The sequence below is a fragment of the Netta rufina genome, assembly GCF_964035555.1.
Source record: "Netta rufina genome assembly, chromosome: 10".
Lineage (NCBI taxonomy): Eukaryota > Metazoa > Chordata > Aves > Anseriformes > Anatidae > Netta > Netta rufina.
Window position 1 is genome coordinate 13783885 of NC_140133.1, and position 19335 is coordinate 13803219.

Consider the following 19335-nt stretch of genomic DNA (forward strand, 5'->3'; position numbering starts at 1 on the left):
GCGTCTCCCCGTGGCAGCGCCGCGATGACGTCACGGCGGGCGCCGTCTCCATGGCTCCGCGGGGGCGGGGCCGCGGAGCCGAGCGGGCCCCGGGGCTCCCTCGTCACGTGACCCCGCCCCCGTTCCCTTCCCCTATGCGCTCCCTCGTCACGTGGGGCCGCCCGCCGGCTTCCGGAAGTGCGTCACGGGGCTCGGGGCCTGTCTCCGGAGCGGGGCCCGCTCGGAACTTCGGTGCCGGCCGCGCGGGGCGGGGCGGAGCGGCGGGGCCGTGAGTGGGGGCGGGGCGGGGCCGGCACCGCCAACGGGGCCGGGAACGGGACCGGGACCGGGAACGGGACGGGGAGGGGTGCACGGGGCGGGCGGAGCCGCCTCTCCCCGCCGCCGGCCTCCCCGCTCAGCCCCGCGGCCGCCGGGTGCCGCTCGGTGAGGCGCGGCCGGGAGCAGGCCGCGGGCACCGGGGGGGGGGGGGGGGGGCGGGGAGGGGCCGTGCCCGGTGCTGCCCCAGCCCCAGCCCCAGCCCCGGCCGTTACCGGCCCCGTTGGCGGCGGGGAGGCGGCCCCGGTTCCGTGCTCGCGGTGCCGGGACAAAAGGTGCGGGGCGGAGCGGGGCGGGGCGCGGGGAGGCGGCCCCGCGGCCGGGCTGTCCCCGCGTGCGGTGCCCGGGGGGTTGAGCCTCAGGGCTGAGCTCCCGGTAACGGCAGCGCCAGGAGCCCTGCGCCGGGAGCACCGGGGTGCTGAGCCCCGCTGCTGCCTGCCCGCTGCTCCCGGGGGGTGTCCGCCGTGGGGAGAGCAACCGGGGCTTTGCTGGCGCTTGAATGAAGCCCTGAGGCTCCCGCAACAGCCGCGGGCTGCTGCCAGCCCCGTTACACCGGGGGCAGCGAGCGGCTTCCCCAGATGAGAACCCGCAGTCCCGGCAGCCCCCCTCAGCCCGCGGGACCCCGCTCGGGGCTGGCTGTCACCGTCCCGCCTCGCACCCCGCCTCTGGAGGCAGCGGGGCCCGGCCCTGCGGCTGCTTCTCGTTTCCTGCCCCTCTGAGGTTTCCCCCTAGAAACAAAAGCCATCCAGCGGGCGCAGCTCGCCGGCGGTTGCCAAGCCTGGCGGAGCGTTCAGCACCCTGGGAATCGTTTTGCCACTGTCCCGCAGTGACATTAGCGGGGACTAATGCCAGAGGGCCCGGCCCCGCTCAGCCCAGCAACGTTTGCAGCTGCCAGGTCCCTTCTGGCCCCCTGGTGCGGCCAGAACCCGCGGTGCTGCTGCCTTACAGCGAGACCCGGAGCCTTCAGGGGGTGGTGCTGCTGCTGTCCCGCATCTGCTCCCTCCCCTCTTTGGGCTGATTGCGGGGTCTCGCTCAGCATCCCCTTCCCGGGTTGTTTCAGGCCACCCTGCTGTGGGGTTTTGGGGCAGTCGGGGGCACCCAGCCCTCGAGCTTTGGAGTTGGTTTGGGGGGTTCTCGGTGGCTGGGACAGGTTGGCCTAAAGAGAAACACTCTGGGAGCAGAGCCTGCCATGGGGCCGGGCTGCCCCAGCTGTGGGAGCGTGCGGTCACTTCCCTCTGGGGGCTGGCGGCTGTGACTCGAGGTTTGTGGCCGCTCGTTGCCACGGGGGTTTCTGGAACACAAACGGCGCTGGGGACACTCCCGAGAGGGGCCGCCAGGTCCGTGCAGGCACAGGGGTGACGGGGGACGGCTGCTCCTGCTGCAGGGGAGCCAGGCACAGCTGAGCGGGGCTCAGGGACACCTTCCCGGCCCTCTGCTGCCTCCGTCTCCACGGGGACAGCTCCGGGAGGCCGCGGCAGCTCCGCTCTGTCCCGAGCACCTGAAGCAGAGCGGCCGGGCGCTGGGTGCTGCCGCTCGCAGCCCCTGCCGGGGGGGGCACGCCCGGCCCTCTCTCCAGGCACGCCGAGCGCGGGTGTCTTGTTTCCAGCCGGGCCCTGCTGGCGCTGTCTGTAAAGCCGGCGGGAGATGAATATGCAAGGTGCTGGTGGGCGGAGGGAGGAGCTCGGGCCGTGCCAGGGAGGTTTGCTCGCCTCTGGCATGGGGGAGAGAGCGGCCCGGGCCTGCTGCTGCTGCTGCTGCTCCCCCCCCGCTTCCTTCTTAGGGCGGTTCTCTCTCCTGTGGCCGGCCTCTCACACGGGCACTGCCTGACCGAAATAGCTGCTGACCTGCCCCGTGCCCCGAGCCAGGCTGTCCCGGCTGACCCCGGGGGCTGGCTTGTATGGTTTGGGGCTCCCTTCACCCCCCTGCTCCCCTGGGTGCTGTTGTGGCAGGAGCCACGAGTGTTACGATTGTTTTCAGGGTTTGTAGCATGTGCCACGTACAGGGGGCTGCTGGTTGTGTGCTGGGGGCTTGGAGGAGCCCTTATTTTGGCAGTAAGCACTGCAGCAGCTGCGGTGAGGGGGGTGCCTGCACCCAGCGGGGCTTTCCCTGCAGGTCACACGAGGGCATTGGTCCCGCAGGGCCCGGTGCCGGGGCAGGGAGCAGGGTCCTGATGTCATTGGGCCTCCTCTGCCTGCTCCTCCTGCCACGCCTGCTCTCTCCTCTCTTTAGGCCACTAGTTCCTTGCCAGAGAGTTTGACCACAGAGAGTCGCCAAGATAGCTGGGCCAGGAAGAAAACGTCGCACCCCTGACCCAGACTCCATCACCGACCCCGGCGGGCCGTTTGTGTCCTCCAAACGGCTGAAGATGTCCAGCAGCACCAATGCCCCCGGCCAGAGGAGAGTGTCTCGGGGCTTGGATGACGCCACCAACAAGAAGAAGCAGAAGGACCGAGCCAACCAGGAGAGCAAGGAAGGTGAGAGCCCCCACACGATGCTTTCTCGGCCCCCTGGGGTGGGATCCTGCAGCCATCTGCCGGGCTAAGCAGATTTAACTAATCGCTTCCTGTAACCCTGCCACGGGATCCTCTTTGGCACGGTGTCCTCCCCGGACCTGTAACCTCCTTTCTTTGGGTGCTGCTTAGCCCCAGGGATGTGAGGGAGGTCGGCTCCCTGCCCTCAGCTGAAGCCTGGAGCTGACGGTGGCTGTTTCCAGTCGCTGCTTTGGGCTAGGGGGAGCAGCCCGCAGCCCTGCAGGTGCCCTCGCAGCGGGACACACTTCTGCTCCCCAGCCTGGGCGCCACAGGCGGGCGCAGAGCCTGCGGGTGGGGCTGTTGCCTCACCTTCACGGCGAGGCGAGGCGCCGAAACGGGCGCTCTGCAGCAGTTCCCTCCCCGGCCGCTGCGGATCCGATGACAAAAAGTGCTCCGGGTGCGGGCTGCTGCGCTGGGCGGGCAGCGCCTGCGGGCAGGAGGCAGCACGGGTTCCTCCTCCAGCAGTGGCCCTGGCAAATGGCTGGGATTCTGTGCCCGCCGCGTTCCGACTGCTGCAGCCTCAAAATAACCCGGTGATTTATAGGCCAAGGTAAAAGAGCGCTTACCCAGCTCTGCTGGAACGCTCCCCAGGGCGAAACCCCAGGGCGCTGCGAGCACAGCGCCGCTGCCTCCTCTCGCTGCAGGGGCTGTGCTGCCTCCCGGGGCACCCACACCCGGCGTGGAGGGGCTCCTGCCCTCGTGGGGGCTGTGGTGTGGGCTGTGCTGCCTCCCTCCCCTTTGTGCAGTGTAACAGGGGCTCCACCAGCAGCTGCAGTGGTCGAGGGAGATTCCCTGCTGCTCTGGAGCCTGCCGAGGAGGGCAGCGACAGCCCTGTGGGTGCTCTGGAGTGGAGACCACAGCTCCCTTTGTCACTGGTTGTGTGCTTCAGGACAAGGTGCTGTCACGTTGACACCCTTTGCCTGTCGCAGCACAGCGCCCTGTGCGGGTGGAGCTGACCCTGAGACGCTGCTGGCTCTCAGAGGTAATTCTGCAGGGAGCAGGGATTAAGTGTCAGGTCCTAATCGGGACCTGCTCGGTTCCCCGGCCTGAGCTCAAGGAAGTTTTAGCCCTGGCTGCTGGCAGGCTGCTCAGCAGTGGGAATGTTAAAGTGCAGCTGGGCTGCCAGGTTCTCTCCTTACAGCAGGATGGGTTTGAGCACAAGCAAACACCGGGCTCTCTGTGTAGGATCAAGGCAGAGCCTCTCCTCTGTGGCCCAGCAGAGACTTGGCAGGGCTCGCAGCCCAGTTACCACAAGCTCCGCAGCCAGACATGCCTCGAAGCAGCGCTGCCTGCCCAGCGCAGCGTGGTTGTTTTGCTCCCACTCTGCAGAGGAGTGGGGGGCACGGCACCCGTTGTGGGGTCTGGCTTGCTGCGGGCAGGGCTCGGGGCTGTAGGGGAGGTGGAAGGGGCAGAGGAAGGAAACGAGCAGCGCGTGCAGAATGGAAATCCTGGGCAGAGGTCTGGCGCTGTGTGATATTTGGGGTGTCGGAGTGCCAGCCCGTGCTCTGAGGTGCCAGAACAACAGACCCACCTGCGCTCTGCTTCTCTGCCCACCAGTGTCTCGCCCTGAGCCCGAGCAGGCTGAGACCCCCCAGGAGAGGGACTCGGAGGAGGGTAAGTGGAGGTGTGAGCTGGCTGCCAGTGCATGGCCACCGAGCGCCCTTGCCGAGGGACCCGGAGCTCTCACCTTGTCGTTGCCAGAACTAACCCGAGTGCTCCCTCGCCCCGTGCTCCTCCTAACAGGGTGCAGCCTCCCCAGAGCAGGGCACGTGTGGTGGGCAGGGCCCTCTGCAAAGGAGAGGCCCCAGGGCACGTGGCAGGCGGCTCCTGGCCCGGGTGTCACGGTGCCCCTGAGCACAGCCCCGGGATATCTTTGTTGCCAGCATCCTCCCGCTGGTTTCTGGGCAGAAAGGTCCCTGGCCACGTCACCCATCAGGTGCTGCTGACTGTTTTTGCCTTGGCTCCACGTCCCCACCTTGAGACGGGCAGAGCAGAGCCCCATCGTGACACAGAAAGTGGAACTAAACCAAATGGCAATGAAGGAAACGTCAGCTTTTCTTTTTTTGCCTTTGGAGATTTTAGGATGCCACCTGGCCAGCCCTGGAGCCTGGCAGACACCTGATGGGGCTGTGTGTGCAGGGAGGGATGCTGCTGTACTGTTTTTTTCCCTGGACGAGATGCTTTTGCCATGTTGGCTGGCCCACCCGTGTTTCAGCCGCGTTAGCGGCGCCTACCTGGCAGGAGTACAGTGCTCTTGATGACTGCAACTGAGCTGCCCGATTTGCATATGCAAAGGGAAGTGGCAATTTCTGGTTGTGGTCAGAGTCCACTTGAATCCCCCAGAGTAAATTCTGCGGCTTCCTCGTTCCCTGGGAAAGCAGCGATTGCTTTGTAGCTGGCAGGAGCCGCCCCTTCTTCCCAGCCGTTGCGCCGCACGTGACTGGGCCAAGCCTTTCTGCCTTCTGATCTCTCTGGTTCCCACTGGGATTCACCTGACCTGCTGCAACACGTGCTCAGGCCCTCGTTTGTGGCCTGATAAGAGCGGGTTCCAAGTGCCTCGGTTTGTTGGCATGCTCCGTGTCCTCCGTGCTGACCTCCTTCAAGCAGACGTGCGTCCGGGCTCGTGCTCCCCTGCCCAGGTGTGTGCGCGCCGTGGCCTCGTGCCCCGGACTGGCGTTAACGCTTTCCTCCCTCTCGCAGAGCTGCTGCTGGACTGGAAGCAGAACGCTGACGAGATCATTGTCAAGCTGAACTTGGGCAGCGGGGCTCTGAAGGTGGAGGACGTGGATGCCGCTTTCACCGACACCGACTGCGTGGTCAAACTGCCAGGTATGGGCAGCAGAGCAAATATTTTTCCAGCAGGGCTTGGCGTGGCTGCGGGCTGGACGTGGGGCTGCTCCAGGCCAGCACGAAACCTTTCCTTCAGAGGCAATGCCCTGCTGTCAGCTGGCACTGCTCCAGCCAGGCTGATAGGAGAGCAGCGTAAAAGAAGAAGGGTGGAGGGCTGGGGGGCAGGATCCGGCTCCTCTTTGCCAAGCGAACAGGTGCCCGCTGCCGTGCTGCCTGCGGCTGTCCCCTGCTCGCTGGGGAGATCGAGTCAGTGCTGGGTATCCCTTGGAAAAGTGTCTGTGCCCCTGGGGCAGGGAGACACAGGGCCTTCCCTCCGGGAAGGAGGCCAGCCAGATGTACAAAGCAAACCCCAGGGAGCTGGCGTTACCCTGAAGGCTCCTGGGGTGTGGTGGCAGCCTGCCTGCGGCCTCTCTGGCTCTGGGCGAGCGCTCTTCTGGCCCCTGGGGCAGGTGAAAGAGGGCCGTGGGTTGGGTGGACTGCTGCCTGAGGTGCCAGCCCTCTTTGACTGCAGATGGGCGCCAGTGGAGCTGTCAGTTCTACGAGGAGATCGAGGGCTCCTGCAGCAAGGTCCAGTGCAAGAAGGGCAACTTCCTGCAGCTGGTGCTTCAGAAGAAGATCCCGCTTCACACCTGGACTTCGCTTCTGGTAAGAGGAGGGGGGAGCTCTGCCTTTTGGGGGACTGTGGGCAGCCTGGCAGAGCTGGCTGAGGGAAGGGGCGGTGAGGGTCAGGCGCTGCAAAGAGCTGCCTGCACATCTCCCCTCTGTGCTGCCCTGCTTTTGACAGAAGAGAAGGAAGGATGGATCCAAAGAGCTGGCCAAAGGGGCCATGTGCTGGGAGAACGGGAAGGAGAAGGCTGCTGCTGCAGAGCTGGCCCCAGAAGAGCCCCGGGCTGAAAGCACAGAGCCACCGAGGACCCGGCGGGAGCCCTCCAACCCCAAGCGCGCTCAGGGAAGAAGCGAGGCCCTGGGAGGGAAAAGCCCAGCCAGCCCAGGGACGCAGAGTGGCCCCAGCGCCAAGCGGGCAGTTTACCTCAAAGTGGCTCCAACCGAAGACGAGCCCAATGCCAGAGTCACCGGCAGCGTGGAGCCCAGCAAGGGGCACGGCGGGAGGGCTGGCAGCCGCCGCAACGGCAGAGCCGGCCAGGGCGATGCGCCCACGGCCCTGGCTGACCTCGCACCACCACTGGAGAAGGTACCTGAGGACCTGGCTGGTCCGTGCTCCCCCAGCCCTCGTGTAGAGGCACGGCCCTGCGGGATGAGATGGGCTCCTGGGCGCCTTGGGTGGTGCTGAGGGCTGCTTTGGGCCTGGCTGTGGTGGAGGATGGGGCGAAATACAGTCCAGGGCCTGGTAACTAAAACTGCTCCAGGCAGGGGGAACCTGCAATCGCTGGGCTGAGGCTGTGGAGCTCAGGGGTCCAAGCGGGGCAGGTGGGATGTGTGGGCACGGTGAGGCTGTGCCTGCCTGGCTGGGGCACATGGCTGTGAAGTTGTCTCTTCTTCACCGCTTCCTTTTTCCTCAAAAGGCTGTGGTTTTGGCCAAGGAGACCATTCCCGTGGAGATGCCACCTCTTGCAGCCACCACAGAGGTGTTCCCCCACCGCGTTGCCACCTGTGTGGAGAAGAGAGTCCTGCAGCCGAGCAGCCCCGCCGAGGCCTCGCGGGGCCGGGACTGCGCGTCCGTCCTGGGGGAGAGCTCCAAGGCCATCCCTGCAGCCACCCCTCCCCTGGGCAGGGACGGTGAGAAGAGGGACTGGTCCAAGGACGACGTGGCTCTGGAAGCAGCAGCTGATGGTGAGTGGCCGGAGCCCACGGGTGTCCCTAGGCTGGTCTGGTTGGGAAGGACGTGCTTGCAAGGAGGGTAACCTCTCCCCACGGCTTTCCTTGCTCAGAGCCAGAGCCTTTTGTGAGCCTGACCTTTGTCAAGAATGATTCGTATGAGAAAGGCAATGACCTTGTGGTGGTGCACGTCTACGTGAAAGAGATTCACAAGGAGACTTCCAAGGTTTTGTTTCGGGAGCAAGACTTCACATTGGTGTTCCAGACGAGGTACGAGCGTGCCTTGGGATGGCACCAAGCTGATGCAGAGCTCCTGGCTGCATCCAGGCTGCTCTGTTTGTTCACCTCTTTTCACTTGATTCTGATTTCTTTGCAGCGACGTAAACTTCCTTCGCCTCCACCCTGGTTGCGGGCCCCACACGGTGTTCCGGTGGCAGGTGAAGCTCAGGTATGGTCCCAAATTTCCAGCCAGCACCAGGGTGAGGGAGCTGAGAGCTGGAGCAGGAACCGGTCCCAGCTGGCCGCTCTGTGCAGGGCACAATCACTTCAGCAGCTGGGCTCGCAGCCACGATCTGCATTTCTCACACCGTGCTGCACCAGGTGCCCCAGACCTGGGATGGTGGCAGAGAAGGAAATCCCAGCGCTTCCTTGCCTGCAGTCTGCCTGCAGCCTGATCTGGAGCTCTCGTGGGCAGAGCCAGACCAGCCTGTGTGCGCTCTGCTGGGGTGTCCTGCTAGAGGGGGCACGTGGGGCTGGGCAGAACGGATCTGTTGGGAATGGGGCCCTCTGCGTGCTGTGTGCATGGGCTCGGGGACGTCTGTCCTGCTTCGTGAAGGCCCCCTTGGGGTTGACACTAGTCAGGAGGCTGTGGCCCTACCCAACAGAGGCTTTTTAGCATCTTTGAAGCTGCTGGGGTGTCTGGGGCACTCCTCACTTGCTGCCTGTCTTGCAGGAACCTCATTGAGCCGGACCAGTGCACGTACAACTTCACAGTGTCTCGCATTGATGTCTGTCTGAAGAAACGCCAGAGCCAGCGCTGGGGCGGGCTGGAGGCTCCGGCCACACGAGGTCTGCACCCTGCCTTCTCCTCGTGCTACCCGCCTGCTGGGCGCCTTCCTCACCTCCAGCAGTGCCTGGATGGCACCGGGCCCTCTGGCACGGGGTTGTGGGGAGGGAGAGGGATGAGTGGGTGCGGGGCAGGTGGGCCAAGTGCTGGGGAAGGGCACTGCTGCTCCCCTCCCTCGCTGGGAAGAGGGGTGGGCGAGAGCCTGCGTGCGTGTGTGAGCATGGGCTGAGCAGCTCAGCCCTGCCGTGGGCAGCCCGCGGTGCTGCTAACCACAGGCCCACCCTTCCCCCTTTTTAAGGTGCAGTGGGTGGTGCAAAGGTTGCCATGCCTACAGGCCCTACCCCTCTGGATAAGACCCCCCCGGGCAGTAACCAGCACCCCCTGTCCAGCAAAGAGGAAGCCCGAGCCAGCGACAAAGAGAAGCCACGCGTCGAGGATGGGGGTCTGGACGGTGTGGCAGCCCGTACGGCCCCAGAACACGTGGCGGTGAAGCAAGAGCCTCACATCCCCTCGGTGAGTGGAGCTGTGCCGTGTTTCACCTGGCTGGGGGGCAAGTGGGGGGCCACTCTTCCCTCTTGTCGGAGCCCATCCTCCTCGGTGCTGCTTTTGGGGGGCAGCAAACTGTTCTGGAGGTGGCGGTGCTCCTGGCAGAGCTGGCAGAACTGGGGACAGCAGTTGTCCTGGCTGTCCCGATCCTGGTGGGAGGTGGCGTGTGGCTCCAGACCAGCCCTGTCTCGGTTAGTCAGGTTCCTGCGGTGTTCCCAAAGACCCCGGGCGCGCAGCACCCTCACACCCAGCTCTGCTTTGACAGCCCAAACCGACCTGCATGGTGCCCCCCATGACGCACAGCCCCGTGAGCACCGAGAGCGTGGAGGACGACGAGGACGAGGACGAGAAGAAGAAGGTGTGCCTGCCAGGCTTCACGGGGCTGGTGAACCTGGGCAACACCTGCTTCATGAACAGCGTCATCCAGTCGCTGTCCAACACCCGGGAGCTGCGCGATTACTTCCACGGTGAGCACACGCCTGGAGCCCAGCAGAGCCCAGCCCCGGGGACAGTTCAGCCACCCTCGCTCTCCTCCATCTCTTACAGATCGGTCCTTCGAGTCGGAAATCAACTACAACAACCCGCTGGGGACGGGGGGCCGCCTGGCCATCGGCTTTGCCATGCTGCTGCGGGCGCTGTGGAAGGGCACTCACCATGCCTTCCAGCCCTCTAAACTCAAGGTAGGCACCGAAGCTCCCCAGGAGCTGCCGGCTGCTCCTCAGCTGGGGGTTCCCAGCGCTCCCCTGAGGGTCCCGGGCTGTCCTGGTGCTCTGTGAGCAGGGTGGGTGCGGGTTTGTTTGTGCGTGGGGCCAGCAGGGCTGACGGCTGTGCTCCCCCAGGCGATCGTGGCCAGCAAGGCCAGCCAGTTCACTGGCTACGCCCAGCACGATGCTCAGGAGTTCATGGCCTTCCTGCTGGATGGCCTGCACGAGGATCTCAACCGCATCCAGAACAAGCCCTACACAGAGACCGTCGACTCGGATGGGAGGCCCGATGAGGTAAAGATGCACCTGGGAGCGCTGGGTGCTGCACGGCAGCCCCGTCCCCTGTGATTTAGGGCGGCGCTGAGCCCTTTCTCCCTGCAGGTGGTAGCTGAGGAGGCTTGGCAGCGACACAAGATGAGGAATGACTCCTTCATTGTGGACCTATTCCAGGGCCAGTACAAATCCAAGCTGGTGTGCCCAGTCTGTTCCAAGGTAGGGCAGCTCTGGAGGCCCTGCCTCTGTCCTGGCTGTGCCTCAGGCTCCAGACCCTACTCGTAGACCCTCAGAGCACGACTCACAGGGCAGGGGCAGCTCTCAGGCCTGCTGGGACCGCTGCCCTGCTGATCTCAGCCACAAGCAGCTCCCAGTACTGAGCGTGCTTTCATGCCTGCAGGTGTCCATCACCTTCGACCCCTTCCTGTACCTCCCCGTGCCCCTCCCCCAGAAGCAGAAGGTGCTGACTGTCTACTACTTCGCAAAGGAGCCGCACAAGAAACCTATCAAGGTAAAGGACCCTGACTGTCCTGGGGAGGTAGCCTGAGAGGGCTCTTGGAGGTGCCACGGGTCCGGTGCCAGCGGGCTGAGCCTCGTGCGAAGCCAAGGCCCACGTGCCTTGGTGTGGCATCACTAACGGGGCGCTTTCCTTGTGGCAGTTCCTCGTGAGTATCAGCAAGGAGAACTCCAGTGCCATGGAGGTACTTGACTCGGTGGCCCACAGCGTGCGTGTGAAACCAGAAAACCTGCGCCTGGCAGAGGTGAGAGGGCTCCAGCTGGCCAGCAAGCTGTGGGCTGCTCTTGTGGGTGCCCCTGGGTCACCCACAGAAAGCGTTGCCGTCAGCAGCCCCTTTTCCACGGGGGGATTTTGTCCACGGGTGGCAGTGTCGTGTGCTGGGTGCTGCCAGGCAGATCCCTGCTCAGCAGGGCAGTGCCACAGCAGCGGGGCAAGCGGTGCCACCCTGGTGGGGTGGTGAGCGGAGCACAGCATCCCTGTGGTGCTGCTGTCCCCACAGTTCACGGGGGGAGCTCAGATCTGTGCCTTCCTAGGGAGAGGAAGAGCAGGGCGGCCCTCTGAGCACGAGGCAGCCCTCACATGGCTCCGTTCCACTGCTTTCCTGGCAGGTGATCAAGAATCGCTTTCACCGCATGTTCCTGCCGTCCCACTGTCTCGACACGGTCTGCCCCACGGACCTGCTGCTCTGCTTCGAGGTGCTGTCCCCAGAGCTGGCCAAGGAGCGGGTCGTGGAGCTGCAGGTCCAGCAGGTGAGCAGGGGGGAGGCGCTCAGGGAGGCTGAATGGGATGGGGAGAGTAACAGAAGGGCTTGCACAAAGGGCTGACATACCAGGGTGACATACCAAGGGCCTGCCGAGCCTGCCTTACCCTGCCCAGCTGCCCTCCCGTGCCCAACGGGGTTCTTTCTCCTGCAGCGTCCACAGGTACCCAGCGTCCCCGTCGCCAAGTGTGCAGCCTGCCAGAAGAAGCAGCTGTCAGAGGAAGAGAAGCTCAGGCGCTGCACGAGGTGCTACCGAGTCGGTTACTGCAACGTGTGAGTTGGCTGGGTGCCTGCCGGGGAGGCAGGGAGGGTCTCCTGCTCTGACGGGAGAGCTCAACCCACGGGGAGGAGGTGGGATGGGCCCGGCCTTTGGGACGGAGCCATTCTGGCTCTGAGCGCTCCCCTCACCCCAGCTGCACCCCTCCAGCCTTATTGAGCTCCCGCCGGGCTCACGGGGGCTGTGTGTGTTACAGCGCATGCCAGAAGACACACTGGCCAGACCACAAGGCTTTGTGCCGCCCTGAGAACATCGGTTTCCCCTTCCTCATCAGCGTGCCGGAGTCCCGCCTCACCTATGCCCGCCTGGCCCAGCTGCTGGAGGGCTACGCGAGGTGAGGGGGCAGGGAAGGGGGGGGCTGCTCCTGCCTGACCCCAGCCCAGCCCCGTGCCCGGCCTGCCGTGACCGTCCCCTCCTTGCCCAGGTACTCGGTCAGCGTGTTCCAGCCTCCCTTCCAGCTGGGGCGGATGTCACCAGAGCAGGGGCTGCAGCCGCTGCTCCCCGACAAGCCGGAGCCCCTGGCCAAGAGCAGCTGCACAGCCGCCACCTCTGCCCCCGAGCTGGGGGACGGGGACAGGGCGTCCGGCCTCCTGCAGGAGCCCCCGCTCTCACCCGCCGTGCCCGAGCTGCATCCAGAGCTGGGTGACAGCAGCACCGTCCGCAGCAAGGTCCTGGCAGCCAGGAGTTCCCTGCTGAGCTTGGATTCCGGCTTCTCCGAGCACGTGGAGTCGCAGGGCGACAGCTGCTGCGAGAAGGAGCCGTCCTATGAGAGAGCCCTCAAACCCGAAGGTAAGAGGTGCTGCAGTGCTAACCCTCTCTGTGCCAGGAGCCCAGAGGGCCCCCGGGAAAGTCAGGGAGCAATTCTCCTTCCCTGCTGTGGTGGGAGGCCGCCCCATCTGTGTTCTCCACGTGGCTTGGTCCGGAGACCCCTGCAGGCATCCTGGAGGCCGTGGGAGCCGTGTTTTGGCGGCGCTGCCCCACCTGGAATGCCTGCCAGCCCACGCGCTGCCCTGCCCTGGCAGAGCCCGTGCGGCACAGCAAAGCCCTGACTTGGGAGGAGGCCGGGCTGTTGCGGGAGAGGGGCGGGGAGGAAGGGGCTGCCAGAGTCCCGTGGGAGGCTGAGCCCCTGGGGGCTGTGAGCGCCTCGTTTCCCTCGTTTCCCTCATTTCCCTCGCTCTGACTCAGCTGCACGGGAGCAGCCTCTCGCGCTTGGCCGCCCGGCTGTCACGTTTCCAGCCACTCGTCTCAGGATGGCAGCAATGTGCAGAGAAGGGGCAAGGCAGGCAGGCAGAGGGAGCGCAGCTTGCCAGGGGCAGGCGCCTGCTAAAAATAGTCAAGGACACTGGGCACGTGGTTGTGTCCCTGCAAGGCCGTAGCATGTGAGGTGGGGGTGGGGGCACTGCGAATTCTTGGCCCCTACGCAGGGCGGGCGGGCAGTGCCACCAAAGATCTGTCCCTGCCTGTCCGCAGCTGCCATCCCTGGGTACCAGCACACTCCAGACTCGCTGAGCGCCCGCGCCACGCAGTTCTACATCAACAAGATCGATGCCGCCAACAAAGAGTACAAGCTGGAAGATAAAGGTGAGCCCAGAGCCCCGGGGAGATCCCATTTCTTCCCTCGTGGCTTCTGGCAGAGAGAGTGGTGGTGGATCTTCCTGGCCAGGGAGCGAGAGGCTCCTGGCCCAGAGAGCTGTTGGTCCCAGGACAATAAAAGCTGTGTCTGGCACGGGAGTTGGTGCCTGCTGCCTGGAAGCTCTTCTCAGGCACGATGCGCCTGTTCCCCTGAGCAAATAGACCCGTTCTCCTCAACCCCCTGCACCCACAGAGGGACAGTGATCTCTGTGGCTGGGTCACCTGTCTGAACAGATGCTGGTCACGTAGACACTGCCAGGAGCACTTCTCACACTGGTTGTGGGGCGCTGCCACCCTGGGCTGGGGAACCTGGCAGGGATATTTGTGCCCTCCTGGCCCTGCTGTGTGTTTATCCTACCCATCTGGGCTGGGCAAGGCTGCTCCTAGTCCAGGCAGGGCGGCGTGGCCTGGCCGGGGGGCAGTCGTGTGAGGTGTGCCCCCCCCCTGACAGGTGACGCCCCCCTGGAGCTGACAGACGACTGCTCCCTGGCCCTGGTGTGGAAGAACAACGAGCGCCTCAAGGAGTTCGTGCTGGTGGAGTCCAAGGAGCTGGAGTGCGTGGAAGACCCGGGCTCAGCCAGCGAAGCGGCGCGGGCTGGCCACTTCACCCTGGAGCAGTGCCTCAACCTCTTCACCAAGCCCGAAGTCCTGGCCCCGGAGGAAGCGTGGTGAGGACGGCGGCGCAGCGCGTTCCAGCCCGCGGGCCCAGGCAGCAGCGGGGGTTTCCCGGGAGCTGCCCGCTCCTGCACGCCCTTTCTCCTGGCAGCCAGGAATGCTGGGCTGCGTGCTGGGGAGGGAGGCCAGGAGCCAGCAGGGAGCCACGCCAGCGCTCTGCGGGGCTGTGCTGGCCTGCCCGTGGCAGGGGGGGGTGGAGATGTCCCTCACTGCTCCCCCTGATCCACACGTGGGGGAGCGTGGCGCGGGGCGCAGACACCCGAGGCTCTCCCCACGTTGGTAACGAGCACACACTTCCCGCAGGTACTGCCCCAAGTGCAAGCAGCACCGCGAGGCCTCCAAGCAGCTGATGCTGTGGCGCCTGCCCAACGTCCTCATCATCCAGCTCAAGCGCTTCTCCTTCCGCAGCTTTATTTGGAGGGACAAGATCAACGACATGGTGGACTTCCCCGTCCGGTGAGAGCTCGGGGGATGATCTGGGGACGGCGCTGCGGGTGCTGCCCCGCTGCCTGGCCTCTCCCTGACCGTCCCCTCGTCCCTCCCTAGGAGCCTGGACCTGAGCAAGTTCTGCATCGGCCGGAAGGGCGAGCAGCAGCTGCCCATGTATGACCTGTACGCTGTGATCAACCACTACGGAGGCATGATCGGCGGGCACTACACGGCGTACGCCCGCCTGCCCAACGACAAGAACAGCCAGCGCAGTGACGTGGGTGAGGATCAGCTGCCCTCGCCGCCCCCCTTTCCTTCCCCCGCAGCTGGCAACGCTCTCCTTGCTTAACCCTTCTGTCCTCGCAGGCTGGCGGCTCTTCGATGACAGCACAGTCACCACCGTGGACGAGAGCCAGGTGGTAACCAGATACGCCTACGTCCTCTTCTACCGACGGAGGAACTCTCCTGTGGAGAGACCCCTGCCCGGGCACCCCCCAGACCACCGAGCCGAGCGCACCCCCTCTGCCGAAGCTGCTGCCAGTCAGGTGAGAGCTCGCGTCCCTCCCAGCGCCGATGGAGCCGCAGAGCCTTGAAACGTGCATGCGCCCGCCTGCAGGGCCCCGCGGAGCCCGGCGCAGTCGTGGTTTGTTGCCTGCCTCTCCTTGAGACTGAAGAGCTTGTGCCAGCTGGGCTGTGGGGTCTGACTTGTCCTGTTGCGGCCGTGATCTTGGGATGGGTGAATCCCAAAGGGATGGTGGGAGAGTTGGTTCCAGCCACGGGGCTGTGAGCGCTGGTGGGAGGGCACAGAGCTGCGCTGGGGCATCAGAGCAGGAGGGAGCCGGGCTCTGCACCGGGAAGGACTGAGAGCAGCAGATCAGGAGCTGGCTGCACCAGGAAGCAGCCTCCTCGGGGCAGGGTGGGGGACGCTTTCTGCTGGGACCCAGCCCAGGGCCACGCTGGGTGCAGAAAAGGCAGCTGCCAGCACCAAGCCAGAGGCCTGCAAGCCTCCGCAAGGTGCTGACGAGAAACCTGCCGGAGCGAGCTGTGCTGCAGGGCGGGCTGGGAGGGGTGGGCACTTCCAGCACGTACCGACGGGGACTGGTTGGACTGTTCTCTGCCGAAATGTCAAAAAAAAAACCAAAGGCTTAGGCTGGGGGTGCAGCACGTCGCCTGCCTGCCAGGCTCCCCTGGGTCGCTGTGCTGCTGGCCCCCCGGGGGCTGAGGACAATGCTTGGCTGTGGCACAGCTCAACGCGTGCGCCCCTTGGGGCTTTCTTGCCCAGCCCGGGCTGCCGTCACGCAGCTGTGGGTTGGGCGGCTCGGCTCTTCTTCCCAGCTGGGGCCCGGAGCTGCCTGCGGGGCCAGGAGGGGCTGTGAGCGCCCCGGAGCTGCCCCGCGAGCTGCGGGTGGCCTGGGTCATAGCAAGGCTGCTCCATGCATACTGCACCACCCGTGGGAGGCCCCCGCGGTGCCGGGGATCACCGTGTGCCCCGCAGCTCACTGGATCCCCCCGGGGCCCATCGGGGTGCTGGCAGCGCCGGATCCTGCGCGGTGCTGGCGTGTGTTGGATGTGCTGGGGCTGAGCAGGTCCCCGACCCCCCGGGACCACCTGCACCTTCCTGAGTGCCCTCGGAGACCTGCGTCCTGATTGGCCACCCGCGTGATCACCGGCACAGCGAAGGGCTGGGCTGCGATTGGCTGCCTGCAGGAATCCACTGGGAAGCTGGGCTGCGATTGGCTCTGGAGGGATCCCCACCCGCCGAAGGAGAGCTGGGACTGGTTGTGCTGCCGCCGCGCCTCCTACCCCGATCTACGCCCCCATTGGCCGCCACCTGAACAATCCCCTTGGGATCACCACAGCCGGCCTCCGATTGGCTGCTGCCCGCCCCCTCGCCTGCCTGGATCCACCAATAGCAGAGCTCCGACTCCACCGGGATCCAGCCGCCGGCTCCCTGCAGCCCTGCGAAGACGCCGCCCGGCAGCCCCCGGCCGCGCCGCGAGCACCGGCAGCCCCCAGGAGTTGCAGGGGCGGGCGCGACCGCGCTGCATGGGGAGGCGGGGGCTGGTGGGGCACGGGACTGGGCTCGCAGGCAGCCGCCTGCCCCGGGGGATGGCGAGGGGTGTTGCCCGTTGTGTTCTGCAAGTGCTGACGCAGGTTTCCACATCGCAGGCTTCTCTGATCTGGCAGGAACTGGAGGCTGAAGAACAAGAGCTGCAGCTCGAGGCTCCCCAAAGGCCTGCGAGAAACTCCTGGAGGCCCCGTGGCCAGAAGAGGAGTCCGGGCACCCCCCAGCACCCGGACGAAGGCTGCGTCAGATACTTCGTCCTGGCCACCACGGCCGCAATCGTGGCTCTCTTCCTCAACGTGTTCTACCCGCTCATTTACCAGACCCGCTGGAGATAGGCACAGGCACGTAGCCAGCTGCAGGAGCGGGGCCGCCGGGGCACGCGCCGTGCCAGGACACCGCGCGACGAAGACGTCAGGCGGCAGGACAGAGCCCTCCGGGAAGGACTCGCCCGCTGAGGGCACCATCGGGCCTCGCCGAGGGACGCGTGGGGCCGTCGGCTCCTGCCTGTCTGCTCTGGCATCTCCCGTGCCAGCTGGCACGGCCGCCTGGCTGGCCCGCAGCCGTGCCAAGGCACAGCCCGGAACCAGGATCCCCTCAGCCCTCCCTCGCCCTGGCTGCCTGCTCGGAGCAGGGCTGGCCCCACGGCTACGTGCCGCTCAGGAAGGGACAGTGCCGCTGCCCCGGGGAACGCCGCATGTCTCCGCTCACTCCTGGGAACGAGCAGTGCCCTGCCCCGAGGCTGCTGCGAGGACAGGATGCCCTGACACGGTCCACGGTCCAGCTGCGCTGCTTCAGGAGCCTCGTGTTCTCCAGAGCTGGCACGAGATGTGTCCCCCCGGGCCACAGTTGTCCCTTGTGCTGGGACGGGATGGGCTCGTCACCAAGGGCTTATGAACTTCCCTGCTCACCCGGAGAGCTCAGCAGCACCCAGGCAGCCCTGGGGGAGCCTGGCAGACGGCGCTGGGACACCTGTGGCAAGCACGGACCTGCGGGGGCTGCACCTGCCTGCGTCCAGGGGGGGGCCGGGTCTCTGCTGTGTGCCCCGGCGTGGGGCTGGGGGCAGCACCTCTGTTCTGAGGGCTCTGTGCTGCGGGAGAGGCGCGGGGCCAGGGCCGGCAGGTAGGACCCAGGCTGCAGGAGGGCGGTGTCTCGCGGCGGTGCTGGCAGCGTCGCTCTCCTGCGTGCTGGGGGGGTGTTAATAAAGGCAGGTTTTCCAAAGAGACGTGGCCCCCCTCTCCTGTCTGATGGCAGCCTGGCTTCAGGCACGGGCTCTGTACCGCAGCCAGCTCCAGCCCCCCACCAGCTGCCCGTAACCTCCCTGTGCTCGTGTCCCTCTCCAGCCCCCTGTGCTGGCCCCGCGGCCCCAGCCCTTGCAGGAGCCCTGCCCTAGGCTCTGCTGGGTGCAGCAGGCTCCGGGCACAGCCCTACCTGCCCCTCCCATGGGGCCCTGCCCCTGGGGCAGCAGCTGCAGCACGTGCAGGGCGCTGGGGGGCCGGTGGCGCACTGTCCCGCGGGGCTGGGACAAAGGCTGCAGCGCCGGTGGTGTCTGACATTGAGACGTGTTGCCCTTGGCTGAGCGGTGCTCGGGCGTGTTTGGGTTTGAGAGGTGACTTCAGAGCCCTGTGACTTCCTTTTCCGTCTCCGCTGCTGTCCTGGCGGCAGTGCCCTTGGCTGTCTCAGGAAGGATGCTCAGCAGGAGCACGCTTCTCCGGGACTTCTGCCTGGGGCCCCTTCCTCACAGGGCAGGGGGGGGTTGAGTCGGGCTGCGGGGGCCCCCCGGCTCCCCCCTCCTCAGCCCCACGCCCCTCCTGCAGCTCCCCATGCGCGGGTCCCAGCGCGGTGAGCCCTGCGGTCAGGAACTGCTTGTCCTGGAACAGTCGCCTCATTGTCTGCTGCCCCGCGGCCCGTGGCTTCCCCCGCGCGCCCACGGCGTTGGCCTCGTGGGGCTGAGTCAGCGCCCAGCGCCTCTGGGGTGACCTCTGCTCCTGCTGGGGCTGCAGCCCAGGGCTCGGCGCCCACTGCCTGCACCTGCCTGCCTCCGGGTGGGGGTCCCAGCTCTGGACACCCCCCTGAAGCCCCGCACTGCGTGTGAGACCCAGGCAGGGGTTAGCGCCCACCCCGTGGCTCGCTGCTGCTGGCCCCGTGCCGTGCTGGGACGCTGTTCCACCCAGCCCACGCCGCGGCAGCCCGGGGGCAGCGGTGCTGGACAGGGCGAGGCAGCGGCAGTGGGGCTGGGCTGAGCGTGCCGCAGCCTGGCTCTCCTCGCTCGGGCAGGTCTCCGGGGCTGCTCCGGGCTCGCTGCCTTCCCCCCTGCCCCGCTTCACCCAGGAGCCGCTCTGTGGGGTCTTGGCCGGGAGGAGAGGGGCAGGCAGCGCCGCGCTCTCCAACTCACGGCCACCTTCTGCTTGCAGGGACTGACCCCGGTGCCGTTCGGATCCGGCCTGGCCCCCGAAGGAGCCCCGGCGCTGGCCGCGGAAGGCCTCCCCGAGCGCTTCGCCAGCCCCGCCGAGCGCCCGGCCCCCTCCTACAGCAGCATGGAAGAAGTCGACTAGGGCGTCGCGGGCACCCGCCCCGGGGGGTGCGGGCCGGGCCGGGCACCGGGGAGGAGGAGGGGGGGGCGGGCGGGGGTCGGGGCTTGTCCTGCTCTCATTAAACTCGCTGAACTCCACTCGCCTCCGCTGCCTGCTGCGTGGCCCCGCGGCCCCTGGGGTGCTGTGGCACCTGCTGCTCCCCCGTGCTCCTCACAGCCCAGGGTGTCTGGTGTGCCTCGTGTCCCCTGGTGCTCCCTGCTGTCACCTGACGTCCCTCCGAGCCTCGTGGCTCTCAGCACGCCCTGCTGTGTCGGTGGACACTTGGTGTGCCTTGCTGCCCTTTGCTGTCAGCTGGTGCTCCATATGGCCCGGCGTGCCCTACGGC

General features: G+C 66.4%; 1 protein-coding gene across 6 annotated transcripts; it reads left to right on the forward strand.

Annotated features, from left to right (window-relative positions):
• Window positions 1–552: 552 nt before the first annotated feature.
• Window positions 553–19022, forward strand: USP19 (ubiquitin specific peptidase 19). 6 transcript variants are annotated; one of them, XM_084292660.1, is made up of 26 exons: window positions 553–2789; window positions 4404–4460; window positions 5547–5675; window positions 6208–6341; window positions 6481–6888; window positions 7220–7487; window positions 7586–7742; window positions 7849–7920; window positions 8425–8540; window positions 8873–9051; window positions 9350–9551; window positions 9631–9764; window positions 9924–10082; window positions 10170–10280; window positions 10462–10572; window positions 10721–10822; window positions 11187–11327; window positions 11493–11611; window positions 11812–11949; window positions 12040–12404; window positions 13086–13196; window positions 13699–13915; window positions 14226–14378; window positions 14469–14632; window positions 14718–14896; window positions 16521–18820. In XM_084292660.1, the coding sequence occupies exons 1-26, from the start codon at window positions 2681–2683 to the stop codon at window positions 16752–16754; spliced, it is 4269 nt and encodes a 1422-aa protein (XP_084148786.1). In that variant the 5' UTR covers window positions 553–2680; the 3' UTR covers window positions 16755–18820. The 6 variants fall into 6 exon arrangements, with proteins under 6 accessions (XP_084148786.1, XP_084148785.1, XP_084148784.1 ...); XM_084292659.1 differs by having other exon boundaries at window positions 554–2789; window positions 8837–9051; window positions 16539–18820; XM_084292658.1 differs by having other exon boundaries at window positions 554–2789; window positions 8843–9051.
• The last annotated feature ends 313 nt before the right edge of the window (window positions 19023–19335 follow it).

Excerpts from the sequence above, each read along its gene's own strand:
- USP19 (XM_084292657.1), top strand. The coding sequence starts at position 2,681 with ATGTCCAGCAGCACCAATGCCCCCGGCCAGAGGAGAGTGTCTCGGGGC. Across the intron at positions 7,743-7,848 it reads ACATTGGTGTTCCAGACGAG|CGACGTAAACTTCCTTCGCC; the intron begins GTACGAGCGTGC and ends ATTTCTTTGCAG. Across the intron at positions 14,379-14,468 it reads ATGGTGGACTTCCCCGTCCG|GAGCCTGGACCTGAGCAAGT; the intron begins GTGAGAGCTCGG and ends GTCCCTCCCTAG.